The sequence below is a fragment of the Palaemon carinicauda genome, chromosome 30, assembly GCF_036898095.1.
Source record: "Palaemon carinicauda isolate YSFRI2023 chromosome 30, ASM3689809v2, whole genome shotgun sequence".
Taxonomy (NCBI): domain Eukaryota; kingdom Metazoa; phylum Arthropoda; class Malacostraca; order Decapoda; family Palaemonidae; genus Palaemon; species Palaemon carinicauda.
In genome coordinates this window covers 59,903,208-59,918,494 of record NC_090754.1, presented here as the reverse complement: position 1 = coordinate 59,918,494, position 15,287 = coordinate 59,903,208, and the positions used below count along the sequence as shown (strand labels likewise).

The 15,287-nt window shown below is 41.3% G+C and overlaps 3 protein-coding genes and 1 non-coding gene across 6 annotated transcripts in view; 2 read left to right on the top strand and 2 right to left on the bottom strand.

Moving 5' to 3' along the window:
- The window catches only part of LOC137623199 (transmembrane protein 135-like), a 232,253-nt gene extending 220,027 nt beyond the window's left edge, over positions 1 to 12,226 (bottom strand). For 2 of the 3 annotated variants that reach the window (XM_068353903.1, XM_068353908.1), the window contains exon 1: positions 11,999 to 12,225. The gene's annotated coding sequence lies outside the window, so the exon portion shown is untranslated. Of the gene's footprint in view, positions 1 to 11,998 lie in introns of all 3 variants that reach the window. The other variant, XM_068353909.1, reaches the window with a different exon arrangement.
- Positions 7,118 to 7,657, top strand: LOC137623576 (uncharacterized). The gene has a single exon (XM_068354407.1). The coding sequence runs from the start codon at positions 7,118 to 7,120 to the stop codon at positions 7,655 to 7,657; it is 540 nt and encodes a 179-aa protein (XP_068210508.1).
- LOC137623575 (uncharacterized) lies at positions 8,072 to 9,358 on the top strand. Its single transcript, XM_068354406.1, has one exon. The coding sequence runs from the start codon at positions 8,072 to 8,074 to the stop codon at positions 9,356 to 9,358; it is 1,287 nt and encodes a 428-aa protein (XP_068210507.1).
- A 1,792-nt stretch (positions 12,227 to 14,018) lies between the features above and the next one.
- On the bottom strand, positions 14,019 to 14,090 carry TRNAQ-UUG (transfer RNA glutamine (anticodon UUG)). Its single transcript has one exon. It is a non-coding gene; the product is annotated as a tRNA-Gln (tRNA).
- Between the last annotated feature and the right edge of the window lie 1,197 nt (positions 14,091 to 15,287).

Sequence of the window (15,287 nt, the reverse complement as noted above, 5' to 3'; positions counted from 1 at the left end):
TGCTGTTTACCCTTAAACGAACATTAATATGGTTACTGTCTATTTGCTAGTGGTTGCAGTTGCTTCCAGGCTGTTTATATTTCAACGTGTCGTCTTTAGTAGCAAGGGCTGACGGACAGACCATAAGTGAATACGCTCTTGTTTTAAATTTGGATAACTTTACATATAGTTGGATTGTAAGGACAGAGAGAGAAGCGTCACCAAGATCAACTGATACTTTATTCGAGTGTGCACGGGAGTATATTACAAGGTGCGGACGGAAAGGTAGGATGACGCTGGTGCCAAATCAGATTGAAGTGCCCGCCAAAATATATGTGTTTTCTCACACTTACAAATATATGAATTATGAGTGAACAGCATAGAGGGCTGATGATCAATCTTCGTATCTTTTCGGGCGTCGGAGGGTTCCTCTTGTTTTTGAACGGAGGGGCGCGCTGGCGGTCGGTGTAAGGATCTCTTCCTCTTGTCGTCGTTTGATGATTTTTCTTTCGTTGGGCGCCTTGTTTTGAGGTGGAACTCTGGATCTGCTAGGTCCGGCGGAGGCGGTGTCGCTTCCTTCGAGAAACGCTGGTTTCATGCGGTCTATTGAGACCCAGTCCTCTTGGCCATGGACGTCGAGAAGGAAGGCTTTCGTTGTCTTTTTAATTACCCGGTAGGGGCCTCCATAAGGTCTAGTCAGTGGTTGTCGATGAGCGTCGACACGGACGAAAACGTACCTGCAGTCATCCAGGCTTTTTGGCTTGAAGTGCTTGGTTCTGTCCTGGTAAGTTTTGAGACACGGCCTGAACTTCCTGGCGATGTCTCTTAGGTGATCCAGCTGCGTGTCGTCGGTTGATGAGGGAAAGAATTCGCCAGGAACCGCGAGCGCTTCCCCGTAAACCTTTTCGGCGGGTGAAGGTTCGCCGTCTGCGCGAGGGGCGGTGCAAAGGCCGAGGAGTACCCAAAGAAGTCGTGATTTCCAGTCCCCGTCAGTGGAACTTGCCATCAGGGACGCCTTGAGGGCGCGGTGAGTTCTTTCGACCATGCCGTTTGCCGCAGGGTTGTATGCCGTGGTGCTGTGGAGCATCGTTCCCATCAGGTTCGCCAAAGCGAGCCATATTTCTGAGAGGAAAGCGGGGCCTCTGTCTGTCGTGATGTCGTCAGGAACGCCAAACCTGCTCACCCAGCTTGACAGGAGGGCTTCGCCGCATGCTTGAGTCGTAGCTTCGGTCATCGGCGATGCCTCCAACCACCTCGTGGAGCGATCGATGATCGTGAGCAGGTAGTGAGCAGATCCAGAAGGGGGCAATGGTCCCACGACGTCGATGTGTATATGACCGAAACGTCTTTTTGGCTGGGGAAAATCGCCTAACCCCGATTCGGTGTGACGGCTGACCTTGCTTGACTGGCAGTTGATGCATAACTTCGCCAATTTCCAGGCATCCTTTTTTATCCCTGGCCAGACAAACTTTTCAGACAGAAGGCGAGCGGTGGTGCATCCTGAGGGGTGTGAAAGTCCATGGATGATATCGAATATTTTCCTTCTGCAGGAGGCTGGTATCCAGGGACGTGGGCGGCCCGTGCTGGTGTCGCAAAGAATAGTTACTCCTGCCGGTCCGAGGGGAATTGCACTTATCTTGAGCGCGGATGGCTCCGTCAGGTGATCCTGTGCTTCTCGGTCGGTGCGTTGTTCGGTTGCGAGATTGGCGTAGTCGATTCCCAGGTGGATCGCGTCAATTTCAATCCTTGAAAGGGCGTCCGCGACTGGGTTTTTCTTTCCTGGGACGTAACGTATGGTGCACCCGAATTCGGCGATTGATGCGAGATGACGTTGTTGTCGGGAGGACCATGCGTCCGTCGATTTCGTGAAGGGGTTGATGGTCCGTCGCGATTGTGAAGGGAGTACCCTCCAAGATGTGCCTGAAGTGGCGGACGGCGAGGAGTTCCCTATCGAAGGTGCTGTATCTTGTTTCGGCGGGTTTCAATTTCTTGCTGAAGAATGCCAGCGGTCGAGGAGAACCATCGACGAGTTGCTCCAGCACAGCCCCACAGGTGACGTTGCTGGCGTCGGTCGTTAGTCGCAGGGGCGCGTTGTCGTCGAAATGAGCCAGGGTGGTGGCATTCGCAAGGGCATCCTTCGTCCGGGCGAATGCCTGTTGCTGGGGCAAACCCCACTCGAGTTTTTTCGCTTTTCCTTTCAGGACGTCGTCGAGGGGTGACAGGGTTTGTGCGATGTTGGGGATGAAGCGCCTGTAGTAATTGACCATCCCCAGGAACTCCTGAAGTTGGCGGATGGACGTAGGTATTGAGAACTTTCTGATGGCGTCGACCTTCGTTGTCATGGGTTTTACCCCGCACGAGGATACGCGGTGACCAAGGAAATCCACTCCTTCCGCACCGAACGTGCATTTGTCGAAACGTACGACCAGGCCGTTCTCCTGTAGGCATTTGAGAACGGTGCGGACGTGCCTCCGGTGTTCCTCCTTGGTTTTCGAGAATATCAGGATGTCGTCGACGTAGCAGACGCAGAAAGGTAGGTCACCCAGAATGCTATCCATTAGTCGTTGGAAGGTCGCCCCGGCGTTGCGTAGACCGAAGGTTGAGTATGCTTAGGTGTAGGATCCAAACGGCATTACAATGGCAGTTTTCGGGATGTCTTCCGGAAATACGGGGACCTGGAAGTAAGACTTGAGGAGGTCCATCTTGGTAAAATACTTCGCGCCGTGCAACGCGTTCGTTAGGTCCTGCATGTTGGGCAGCGGGTAGTGATCGGGCGTTGTGATGAGGTTGAGGCACCTGTAGTCGCCGCAAGGTTTCCAGGACCCATCCGGCTTTTTCACCATGTGTAGGGGCGATGCCCAGGGGCTCGATGCTTTCTTACAGATACCCATGCGTTCCATTTCCTCAAAGGCGCGTTTGGCATCCTTCAGTTTCTGGGGCGGTAGGCGGCGGAATTTGGCGTGAGTAGGAGGTCCTGTCGTTTTGATGTGGTGGTAGATCCCGTGCTTGGACGGGGAACCTGGCGAGTGTCGGAGCTCGGGCTTGAAAACCTCGGGAAATTCTTGTAGGAGGTCGGCGTAGGGGTGCGTCGTTACGGCGGATACGGACATTGTTGCAGGGCCGTGTTCTAGGGCGCGGGACTGGCAGGTTTCCGTGTCAATGAAACATTTGTTAGCGACATCGACGAAGAGTTCGTGGTGGGCGAGGAAATCCGCACCGAGGAGGGGGCGATTGACGTCGGCGATGGCGAAGGGCCACGAATACGAACGGCCCATGATAGATATCTTGAGGGTCCTAATCCCATAGCACCGTATGGGTGATCCGTTGGCGGCGATGAGTGAGGGAGCGTTTTTGTCGGGACCACGGTCTAGGTCGAACTTGGAAGGTGGGAACGTTGACTGCGTTGCGCCGGTGTCTACCATGAGTCTACGGTTGGAAATGGTATCGAGGATATAGAAACCATTCTTGTTTTGGTTATTTGCGGCTGCGATGGTGGCAGGTGGATGCTTCTGGCGTCGTCTTCTAGGGAAACTGCATGGTGCTCTACATTTCTTGGCGTCGCTGCCGAACTGTTGGTGGTAGAAGCACCATGCTGGGTTAGTCCTAGGGTTTGGTCGTGTTGGTTGCGGCGGTTTCTTTCTTGATAGAACGTTGATCTCGTCGTCCTCAGGGGCCGTTGCCGAGGAGTCTATGGAAGAGCAGCTGCTGAAGGAGGAGAACGAAGGCGGTGTTGACGATGATGCTCCGAGGCGAGATGCTTTGGAGGCCTCGTGGAGCTTTTGAGCCTTCGACAGGAGTTCATTCATCGGGAGCGTGTCGGCGTCTGTCAATCAGGTCCTTACGTCCTGTGGTAGGCGTCGAAGAAAGATCTTGCGAGATAAGCTAATCTCACGTCGTCGGCCGTTGCTGTCTGTTTCGGGGAGCAAAAGCAGGCCGGTTAACTCGTCCCACGCCTCGACAGGAGAGGTGTCACCCATGGGCTTGCCGGCGAGGTCCAGGACTTTCTGTGCCCTTGCCGAGACGGAGAGGGAGTAGATATCGATGAGTTTCGTTCTCAGGTCGTCGTATGAAACTTGGCCGGCCTGGGCGTCGAGCCATGGGGAAATCTTGTCGAATACCTCTTCAGGTATGGAGGTGAGAATGATGTCAGCCTTGGCGCAGGAGTCGCTGAGTCTAGCGACACGGAAGAGTACGTCTGCTCTCAGGAACCAGGAAGCGGTGTTGTGTTGAGAAAAGGGCGGCAGTTTGACTTTGGGCGTGGAGGCAAGGCCGTTAGGTGCGATGGGCGTGTTTCTTCCTGCATCGTGGCCAGACGACGAGTCGGCGAAGAGGTGAGAAGTTGATATGTCGGTTAAGCTCATCCTACTGCCTTACATGCACCGAAGTGTGGGAGAACCAAGGGCAGGCTCATGCCCAAGGTAACGGAGTATAGAGAAGGTAGCACGGCCGTAATAAGTCCGTTAATGGCAAAGCCAAAACCGCTGATGCTACTTTCAACTCCGGGGTCACCAGTTGTAAGGACAGAGAGACAAGCATCACCAAGATCAACTGATACTTTATTCGAATGTGCACGGGAGTATATTACAAGGTGCGGACGGAAAGGTAGGATGACACTGGCGCCAAATCAGATTGAAGTGCCCGCCAAAATATATGTGTTTTCTTACACTTACAAATATATGAATTATGAGTGAACAGAAACATGTTATGAAATGATACATATGTCAAAATGTAGCTCTGGTAGAGCGGAATATATATACATGGAAAACCACAGTGTGGCGAAAAGAGAATTCAAATAAATAAGTAGTTTGTCGATTTTCTGGACGACCAAGGGATCAGTGTCCTTACAGGATGGACTTTGTGAGTGATGTTAATAGTTACCGTATTAGTCACTATTAAGTTGTATTTTGTTGTATCTATTTTATTCTTTGCATTTAAATATTTTGTCTTTATTTTCGTTATACCATAAGCAGTTTGTATTTTGTCATTACTTTGTGCGGACTACGAAGATACTTGAAGTCTCAAATTATCCGAGGGATAAATGGGCTAAAGGAACTCCTTGAAAAGGGCTGTACCGGCAATGTAGAAATAAATCGCAGAATATCCATGATGGAGGGACGAATAAATAATTTTCAGGAAATTCTAAATCAGATGGAAAAAAATATATCATGCAATGATTTAATATATAACAAAGAAGGTAATATGACCGAGTGGGCTCGTGATCTGGAGACCCAGTCAGAGGATTTGGACTCAAGAGCTGTTTTATTGTCTTCTCTACGCTCAGAGTTTTTAGGCAAACGCACGCCAACTGACTCTACAAAGGACAAAGAAATGTTGACGCTTATCGAGAAGCTTTTGACTAAGTTGGATGATATTCGAATAGCAGAGAAATCGCGACCTGCTATCCGAATTCCAGGTCTTCAAGCACCGTGTTGGGATGGAGCACCTCAAAACTTTCAGACTCAGTCGTGGAGGGTTCAAATAGACCAATACTTTGAGTCAGCTGGTATGACTGATGGTAAAGAAAAGCTTATGGTCTTGTTAAATGGCAACGCATTACCATAAGTAGTTCAAGATACTATTGTGGATTGTAGTTCTGTTGATGGTGAAAATGGAGCTTGGAGGCGCCTTGAAGAGAAGGTACCAACATCTGCCATCATACGAGATGTACTACTTGGTTTAGAAGCCTTGAAACCAATGAAGTCTACAGCAGTAAGGGAGATGAGACAGGTTTTGGATGGCCTGATTGATTTTGCTCGGCGAATGAGAGAACTTGGTCAGAGAAGGGAATTGGATTCATTCATGACAATTGAAATTACCAGCAGAAAGATCGATTCTGGAATTTATTACGAATATATGCGGCAAACAAAATGTCATAATCAGACATTAGCAGAGTTGATTACATATCTATGGAGAGAAACAAGCTAGAGAGCATCGAGAACATCCCCATTCCCTGAGTGATAATACTAACAAGTCAGCTGTAAACTATTTTAGAGACAAAAGCTCAGAATGTGATGAATCCTTGGCTACATGGGAGGGCTTGCCCCTTTTGCATAGATAAAACTCATTTGATCATTAAAAATCCTATCTTTATATCAGAAACCAAGGAAGAAAGACAAAGGATGATTGTGAGCAGTAAGAGATGTTTCTTTTGTCTTAGAGCCAACCACAACGCAATCAATTGTGCACGGCCTGGTAAGAAACGTTGTTTAGATTGCTAACTTTATTATCATCGATTTGTAGCCTGCCCACCATATGGAAATAAAGTACAGCCAAGGACTTTTTCTGGGTTGGAAAGTTCACGGGCGGGAGGTACTTCTGCTCTGAACGCGAATCTAACGCTGTTGGGAAGTGCTTGAGTGCAACATTGGTCATGCACGGGAGGTTGCTTCAGATGCAGATGCATCATCCAACATAGTAGGGACCCTGAACTCAAGCCAGGAAGGAAAAATTCATCGACGCTACTCCCCTACAACGTATGTAGAATTGCAAGATTTTGAGAAAAAATGGCATCGCGTGGTTGCATTTATTGATACAGGTGCTGATACAACATTGCTTAAGTTATCCGCAGCCAAGCATTTTGGCTTGCAAGGTGAACCATTCAAGTTTCGATATGGAGTAGCTGGAGGAGGTATTGCTGAGGAAAGCAGTGCCAAGTTTTCTGTCCAAATTAGACCAGTGAATGGAATTAAGTCATACAATGTAATTGGAATTGAGAAACCAGCCCATAACAGTCCTGCAGTTGGAGGGGATATTTTTTATGAGTATCCTCATCTAAACGTTGCCAAGGGAATGTTACCCACAGATGAAGCAGAAATTTATATCATCATTGGTTATGACTATTATTTCCCTACAATGCCAGTTGAGAGCGGAAAAGACTCTGTGTCTCCTGAATCGTCTCCAGTTGCCGTCAGAAGTTCTTGGGTGGACCATTTTTGGAGGGAATATTCCAAAACCCAAACCACATGCTGCATCCAGGGTCCAGTTTTTGAGTCATTTGGAGGATTTGCTGAAATTATATACATCTGATGTTGTTGGTGTCAAACCAACAACATTGTGTGTTTGCTCAGATAGTGAAATAGCAGAGTCTCAGTTAATAAAACATTGTCGAAATAAGCTTTGCATTAATGTGGATGGTCGCATGACTGTGGAAATGCCTTGGAAGCCTGGTTTCCCTGAAGCATTGGAGTGTAACAAGCCTCAAGCAGAAATAAGAATTATGAGCCAAGAAAAAAGATTAATTAGGAATGGAACCTTTGATGAATATAGCGAAGAAATCCAAAAATTAATTGACAGTTGCTTTGTCAGAGAATTATATCCAGAGGAATCCAGAGATGAGGGATGGTACTTACAACATCATGTTGTATATCAAGTACACAAATCAACAAAGGTTCACATCATATGGAATTCTGCTGCCAAGTTCAATGGCTTGTGTTTGAATGATGGATTTTACAAAGGGCCAGATTTCTTGAACTCTCTTCTGTATTGCTTTCTTCACTGGAGAATGAAAAGCATAGGAATTGCAGGTGATGTTCAAAAAATGTTTAATCAAATACTTAAGGCTGCAAAGGATCAGAGATATCACCGGTTTGTATGGCGTTTTGATTATCTTCTCCAATTCGTCACTGGCAGTGGCTGCGCCTTCCTTTTAGGGATAAACCAGCACCAAACATATCCATGATGGCTGTACGCACTTTGGCAGTTACATTCAGGGAGGAAGAACCTATTAGAGCACAGTTAATTAACTGTTGCATGTACATGGATGATGTGATTGAATCATTTGATAAGAGTGAATTAGCTATTGCAACCATGGATCAGGTGGATCGGATATTAGGAAAAGGCTCCTTCAGAATAAAAGAATGGCATTCTAATGACCCCTCTGTTGACCGATGCCCAGGAGACAAGCAAACACGAGTTTTGGGTCATGTATGAGATAAGGCTACGGACAGTGTGGCTATTCAGCTAGACAAATTCAGTGAGGAGTTTTCAAAACTAACAAAGCACGGAAGGTTGCTAGTTTGGTATCAAAGTTGTGGGATCCTACAGGTATGTTATCTCCTGTAAAAATTAGATACAAGATTTGTCTTCAGAATTTATGGGCTATGGAGTTGGTTGGGATGATGAATTAAGTGAAGAACAAATAAAAATGTGGAAGGGATATGTTCATGAAATGGATCAACTAATTGGATTTAGACTAGATCGGATGATAAAGCCGGAAGATTCTCTAGGAGACCCTCAACTTCGTGGATTTAGTGATGCCAGTGAATCTGCCCTAGGTTCTGTGATCTGTCAGAAATGGAATACTTCTCATGGAGTAGAACTGAAATTCGTCATCCCAAAGTCTTTAGTGGCTCCGTTGAAACAGCGTTCTATTCCACGTCTTGAGCTTACTGCTGCTGAGGTTATGGCTAGACTTGCCTTGCTTGTTTTGCAAGTGGTTGGCAGGGTTAGTACCATGAAATTTTGGACTGATTCAGAAGTGGTGTTGGCCTGGGTTTGCTCTCCTGCTAGAACCTTTGAACCATTTGTGTCAGCTAGAGTTCAGGAGATTCAGGATGCTTTGCCAGGATTTTCAAAAGAATTTTGCTATGTTCCTTCACAACTGAATCCTGCTGATACATTAACCAAGCCAATACAGCCAAGTGAACTACAAGGATGGATCAATGGTCCTGATTTTCTTCTGAACAGTTCTCAAGATTGTGATTTTGGGGAACCGACATATGATTTTGAAAAGAAGCGTTGTATTGTTAAAGAGTACACACCAGAATCTCTTAAATGGATCCAATTTGTTGGAATTTTGGCTGATGAGAGTTTTGAGGAAAGATTTACAGAACTCTCTTCAGACTGGAATAGACTTGTACGAATAACTGCTTACTGCCGCCGTTTGCTATTACAACAAAACCCAGAAAACTATCAAAGTCATCTAGAACCTAAAGAAATACAAGAAGCAGACCTGGCTTTATTTTATGCAAGCCAGAAGTCTTTAAATAATCAAGATGAAGTTAATCATAAACAGATTAAAAAGCTTGACCCAAAGTTGGATGAAAAAGGCATTTTAAGAATTGGAGGCAGACTACATGAGCTCCATTTACCCTACGAGCAGAGGCATCCAGTTTTATTGGTGAGGAATTCTTCTCTGGCTGAAGCATTCACTCAGATGATTCATCGATGTACAGGTCATCAAGGATATAGAGTCGCAATTGCTTTAGCTTTTAAGCGTGGAGTTTACATTATTGGAGGAGCAAGATTATTTAAGGACATTGCTTTCAAGGGTTGTTTCTGCAGAACCAGACGTCGCCTATTGTTGGGCCAACAGATGGGGGAACTGCCAAGTTTCAGAGGTGAGCCCAATACCGGCCCCGCTTTAGCAGAGTTGCATTAGATTTCTTTGGCCCTATCAAAATAAAGTTAACTAGTAATGCAAGCACTGAAGGAAGTATAATGATCATAACTTGCACCGTCACTCGTGTCATATCTCTTGAACTGGTCGACTCATTGTCTTCAGATGCTTTTCTCTGTGCTTGGAGAAGATTTACTTGTAATCATGGAATCCATCCAGTTTTGGCAGTAAGTGACAGAGGACGCAATTTCATAGGGGCTCAAGAGAAATTGCAAAAGTAGATAAATTCTTGGAACGAGAGCCTAATAAAGGACAAGTTTGCAATTACTGGGACAAAATTTGAGTGGAAATTCAACACACCTCACGCTTCTCATATGAATGGTGTTGTAGAATCATTGATCAGAAGCTGTAGAAGAGGTTTAGATGCAGTAACAGATTATCACCACAAGAAGTTCAGTGCTTTGGAATGGCAAACAATACTGTCAGAGGTGACGTACCTTGCTAATTCACGACCACTTTTATCAGATCCTCTTGAGTCCCCAACTATAACCGGCAATGACTTACTGTTTCCTCACGGGCAACCTTCAGTTCTACAACCATATACCGGTAACGAAGTGAACTTGAGAAGCATGGTAGTGGTAGCTCAACAGAGAATTCAGATATTTTGGGAGACTTGGATTCGTTATATGCCTCCTCAGCTAGTACAAAGATCGAAATGGTTTCATCCCAAACAGAATCTTCAAGTTTGTTCTTCTTCTAGAACCAGGCCTAAAGGGAGGTGTCGCTTCAAGGGGACTGTGGAGGCGCGGTCTTGTTGAGATGATTCATCCCGGAAAAGATGGGCTTGTTCGAACAGTGGAGAATGGAAAGGTGGTTCACTGGGAGAGACCCATTCATAAACTCTGCTTAATTGCTACGGTACAAAAGCTTCAACATGGATTCCAAGCTAAGGCAGATAAAGATGCTCAAAATTAAATTGGCAGAATTTCATTTACCAAACTGATTCGGTCTCTCCCTATATGTATATGTTTTCAAAGTCCTTTAAATTATTGTGGTCCACTGCATTCTCCACTAGGCGGGAGTTTAGCGGACTTTCAAACGGTTGTTTGTGCGGTTTATTACTCTAAAGATTTTGGGCGTCTGTAAATGCTGTTTACACTTAAACGAGCATTAATATGGTTACTGTCTATTTGTTAGTGGTTGCTTCCAGGCTGTTTATATTTTAACATTTAGTCTTTAGAAGCAAGGGCTGACGGACAGACCATAAGTGAATACGCCCTTGTTTTAAATTTGGATAACTGTTTACATATAGTCGGGTGGACTTTGTGAGTGATATTAATATTTACTGTATTAGTCACTAAGTTGTATTTTGTTGTATCTATTTCATTCTTTGCATTTAAATATTTTGTCTTTATTTTCGTTATACCATAAGCAGTTCGTATTTTGTCATTACTTTGTGCAGTTTTATTTGTCATTTATTTTGTGTTTTTTCTTCTTTGTAGACTTCACCGAATAAGAGAAGTGGTAGAGGTGGTTTTCCTTGACTTGTGGAATCTCATCGTTGTCCAAATTAAATAATAATAATAATAATAATAATAATAATAATAATAATAATAATAATAATAATAATAATAATAACAATAATAATAATAATAATAATAATAATAATAATAATAATAATAATAATAATAATAATAATAATAATAATAATAAAACTGAATTAACAAAGTATATGTACACTTTCAAAACCTAATTCACTATAGGGTAAAAATATTACGTAATTTATTTTCAGTCTGCTAATAATGGCAACCCAATTATAAATATTCAAAATAAATATTTAGTTTACTATGCAAAGTGCTGTTTCTAACTGCTATCAATATACGTATGTACATAATTATTGATGTATATCTATTTATTATGTTTTCCTTTGTGTTCAAGTTTATCATAAATAAAATGTACTGAACAAAAGTATTTAAACTAAATTTATATATTACAGTTGAAGGATTAATGTGACATTGATTTATATCTAAAGCCACTTCGTGGTATGAGGACGGGACCAACACTAAAACAAAAATATATATTTGTTTTTATGATTTTAATAATCTAATATACGAATTAAAGAATTACACAAAGTAAAATGAAACTCCTCTTAAGATCTATAAGAAATATAATTTTAGACCTGCTGTTTAAAATAATAAATTGAGATCTAGAAAATATTTTAGGTTATATTTTAAAAGTAACTCCTTTATTGAGTAATTTTGAATGAACTATAATACGCGACCCGTCAAAAATGACGCGCGGGCGCGCACTGATTCAATCCTCACCCCCTCCACCTATCCACTCTCACCAGGGATATATATATATATATATATATATATATATATATATATATATATATATATATATATATATATATATATATATATATATATATATATATATATATATATATATATATATATATAGACACTGTCTTTGTTATATATGGCGGAGATTATCGACATAAATAATGTCGACGTAATAATCACGTCGTTTACATAAGAGCTTAAAGATATGACCCTAACTGTCATTCTCATTTCTTTTGTGATTCTGAGATTTCAAGGCTTTGTCTTTTGTAATTCAAACTTATTCTAATAGTTAAAAAAAAAAGAACTCGAGAAGAACGCAAACGTAATTACTTACAATTGCAACAATGGCTGTAAAAATTGGTGTAGGCCTACCCTATGAAGCCAGTCCTCTGTCGAGTTACTTGTATATGTACACGAGTTGCTATACTTGTGTTAGAATGGGTTCTTGGTACTTAACAAATCGTCTAAAAACTCTTAAGTGTGCTGTAATGCTACTCTCCGAGGACGTTTACAGTAGCAGACTCTCCCGGATGTTAGCCACCATGTCACTAACTAATCTTGTATAGAGGAAGACAAGATTGGGCTACTCACGGAGCATTTTTTGTTCTTATCTCTTCACTAGGGCATACCATTGGAACGATAACCTTAAGTTATCAGCATTATATGTGCGTCGTTACTCAAATGCACGAAGAAGTAGGGATCAGGATATAAAAATGAACAAATATGTAGAAATAGTCGTTTTATAAAGATATCTATGTTTTCGTGTTCTGATTTTCACGGAATCTTTCTACTCATCTTATCAGTTATGGTAATGTTGATTATTTTGAAGAACAGTCTTCGCCACACACATCATTGTAACTTTATTACTGGAAAAATGACTTTATTGTGACATTTCTTGTTTTCGATATCTTTTCACAGATCTATCTATTCTACCGAATAGTTTACTAGATGGTTCTTCAAATATACATTGACGGCAACTTAGTTTTCATAAACATTCATATGACTCCCGCTATTTACGCTTTATCTTGATAACTTTTCATGACTGCCACTCCATTATCGACATGTTGAAGTACCCTACACTTGAGTTACTCGAAGACTTTGATAACAGATGAGGAAAAAAAAAAAGGAAGAGAACTGATATTAAGTCCTGGAGTGACCAAAAACTTTCTCCAAACATGAACCGCTAAACGGATACCGGTAACCGATCCGTCACTGGACCCAGGAGAGCAGGTGATGATAAGCTATCATGCTTCTTCTTCTTATGGGGTTAGAGAGGGCGGATGTTACTAACACCTGTGTTGTCATGTCACCAGTTACTATCTCACACACACACACACACACACACACACACGCATACACACACACACACACAAAGACAAATTAGTTCACCAAACTTTCAATTGGGTTCCACAAGGCACTAGAAGAGTTGGAAGACCTAGGCTTACGTGGCAGAGGACTAAGAAACGTGAAGTAGGGGATGATGAATGTAGAAGTATTGAATTAAAAGCTCAAGATAGAGACGACTGGCGAAATCTAACCGAAGCCCTTTGCGTCAATAGGCGTAGGATATATATATATATATATATATATATATATATATATATATATATATATATATATATATATATATATATATATATATATATATATATATATATATATATATATATATATATATATATATATACATCATCAATCAGTCAAAAATGACTTATAAATAATTAGATATATTGCACAAGGTCGTCAACAGATGTTTGCTCGCTTTAAAGGATGAAAATGGAAATATTATTCACAATAGAGATGGAGTGATAAGATTTGTAGAGGATTTCTATACAATGCCATACAATAGTGATATAAGAAATACCTTTGCCAATAGAAATAATGATAGACTTGAGCCGGTACCAAAAATAACACTAGAAATGAAGAAAACTTTAAAAGGCATGAGAAGATGACTTAACAATTAATTTAAACATGTATGGAGATTTCATAGTAGTAAAACTGACTGAACTTTACCCAAAATGTCTGCAAGAATGCTCTGTACCTACAGCTTGAAAAACTTTATCAGTAATATATAAAATATTCACAAAGATCATACTAGACCGAATAGAAAGACAGCTAGACTTTAAATAAAGGATCTTTCTTCATACTACAGTCAAAATAATTATAAAAATTACGCTTCCAAGAACCAACTAACCCGTTAGAGGTAATTGGATATCGAAGTACGACATGCTAGGAGTGGTTTGTTTTACTGCTCAAACAATCCTACTGTCCTTGTGAGTCTCTAAATTATCTAATTTAATTAGGTTAGCCATTAATTTAATCCAGACTAATTACGATCACGAAGGCCAAAGCAGAGGTCCCACCGAGACTCGAACTCGGATCGCTGGATTCAAAGTCCAGAGTGCTAACCATTACACCATGGGACCCTACCTTTCAACCGAGAATCTTAAAAGCAACATTGTAGCCTACATATCTTTTACGCCTCCCTTTCTTTTTAATTATTTTTTACAATGACTTTTTCTAGCATTTGAAAGTTTTTTTTTTTTCAACTGATATGGAATATATATGAAATAAGAATAAGGGCAGTTAGCAACCTTACCATGATGGTTTAGAAGTTTATTAGTGCGAGTGATGTGTTTTGTTTTAGCCATAATTTTGTTTATAAAAAAAGTAGTTTTTCTTATTTGTTATCAGTGAATTATATTAATTCAAGTTTTTTAATCATCTGTTTATTGTTTATTATCCTAGTAAGATGAAATTCAAGTTTTTTTTTTCATTTAAAATCTTGAAATTAACTCTATAATTATGATTTTTATAATATATTGACATATTAATTACTTATTCCATAAGAACGTTTTTTTAATTATAGCTTTTGTCTTTTCTATCAAGAAAATTGATATAAAAATTAGAAATTGAGAATTTCTTTTATCACTTACTTTGTTAGGTAGTGCAGTGATTCTCAACCAGTGTGCCACGGCACACTGGTGTGCCACGAGATTATTTGATGTGTGCCACGAAATATAGTCATGGCACACCAGAAAATACGAAAAATGGGTATAGATTTTGGTTTCACATGAGTGAAAAGTAACGCTTATTGATACTGACAATTATTTAAAATATAGCCTACTTTGCAGTTTACATAAGTAACTTTCAGCCATTTGAGTTCGTCATAATATTTATAATAATTCTACAATTAATAAAAGTTTAATATTATAAGTGGAGATGGCATTCGGTATTGTGATGGGCGTCGTTCTGTCTGGGATGTATGACGTGGTATTGCCTCATGCTTTCAAACCGTTTTTAGTATAGTTCCTTTTGTTTCAACCAAAATAGTTGCATTTTAATGTAGCACTGTGTCTACTTGTAATGAGTATATTGCTATGTTGTTATTGAATTTTGATCTTCAGGATGCCCGTTGTTGCTATCATCTGCAATCGATGTTAGGAGTTTAATCACTTCCAAGTTTGATAATTGATATATGTATCATATACGTAATCATCGTAATGTAACCAGATTTGTGAGCTAAAAGGACACTTCCCTCGTGTATATACCGTACATGTGTGTATGCATAAAGCACATACATAAATACATACATACATACACAATATGTACATATATATATA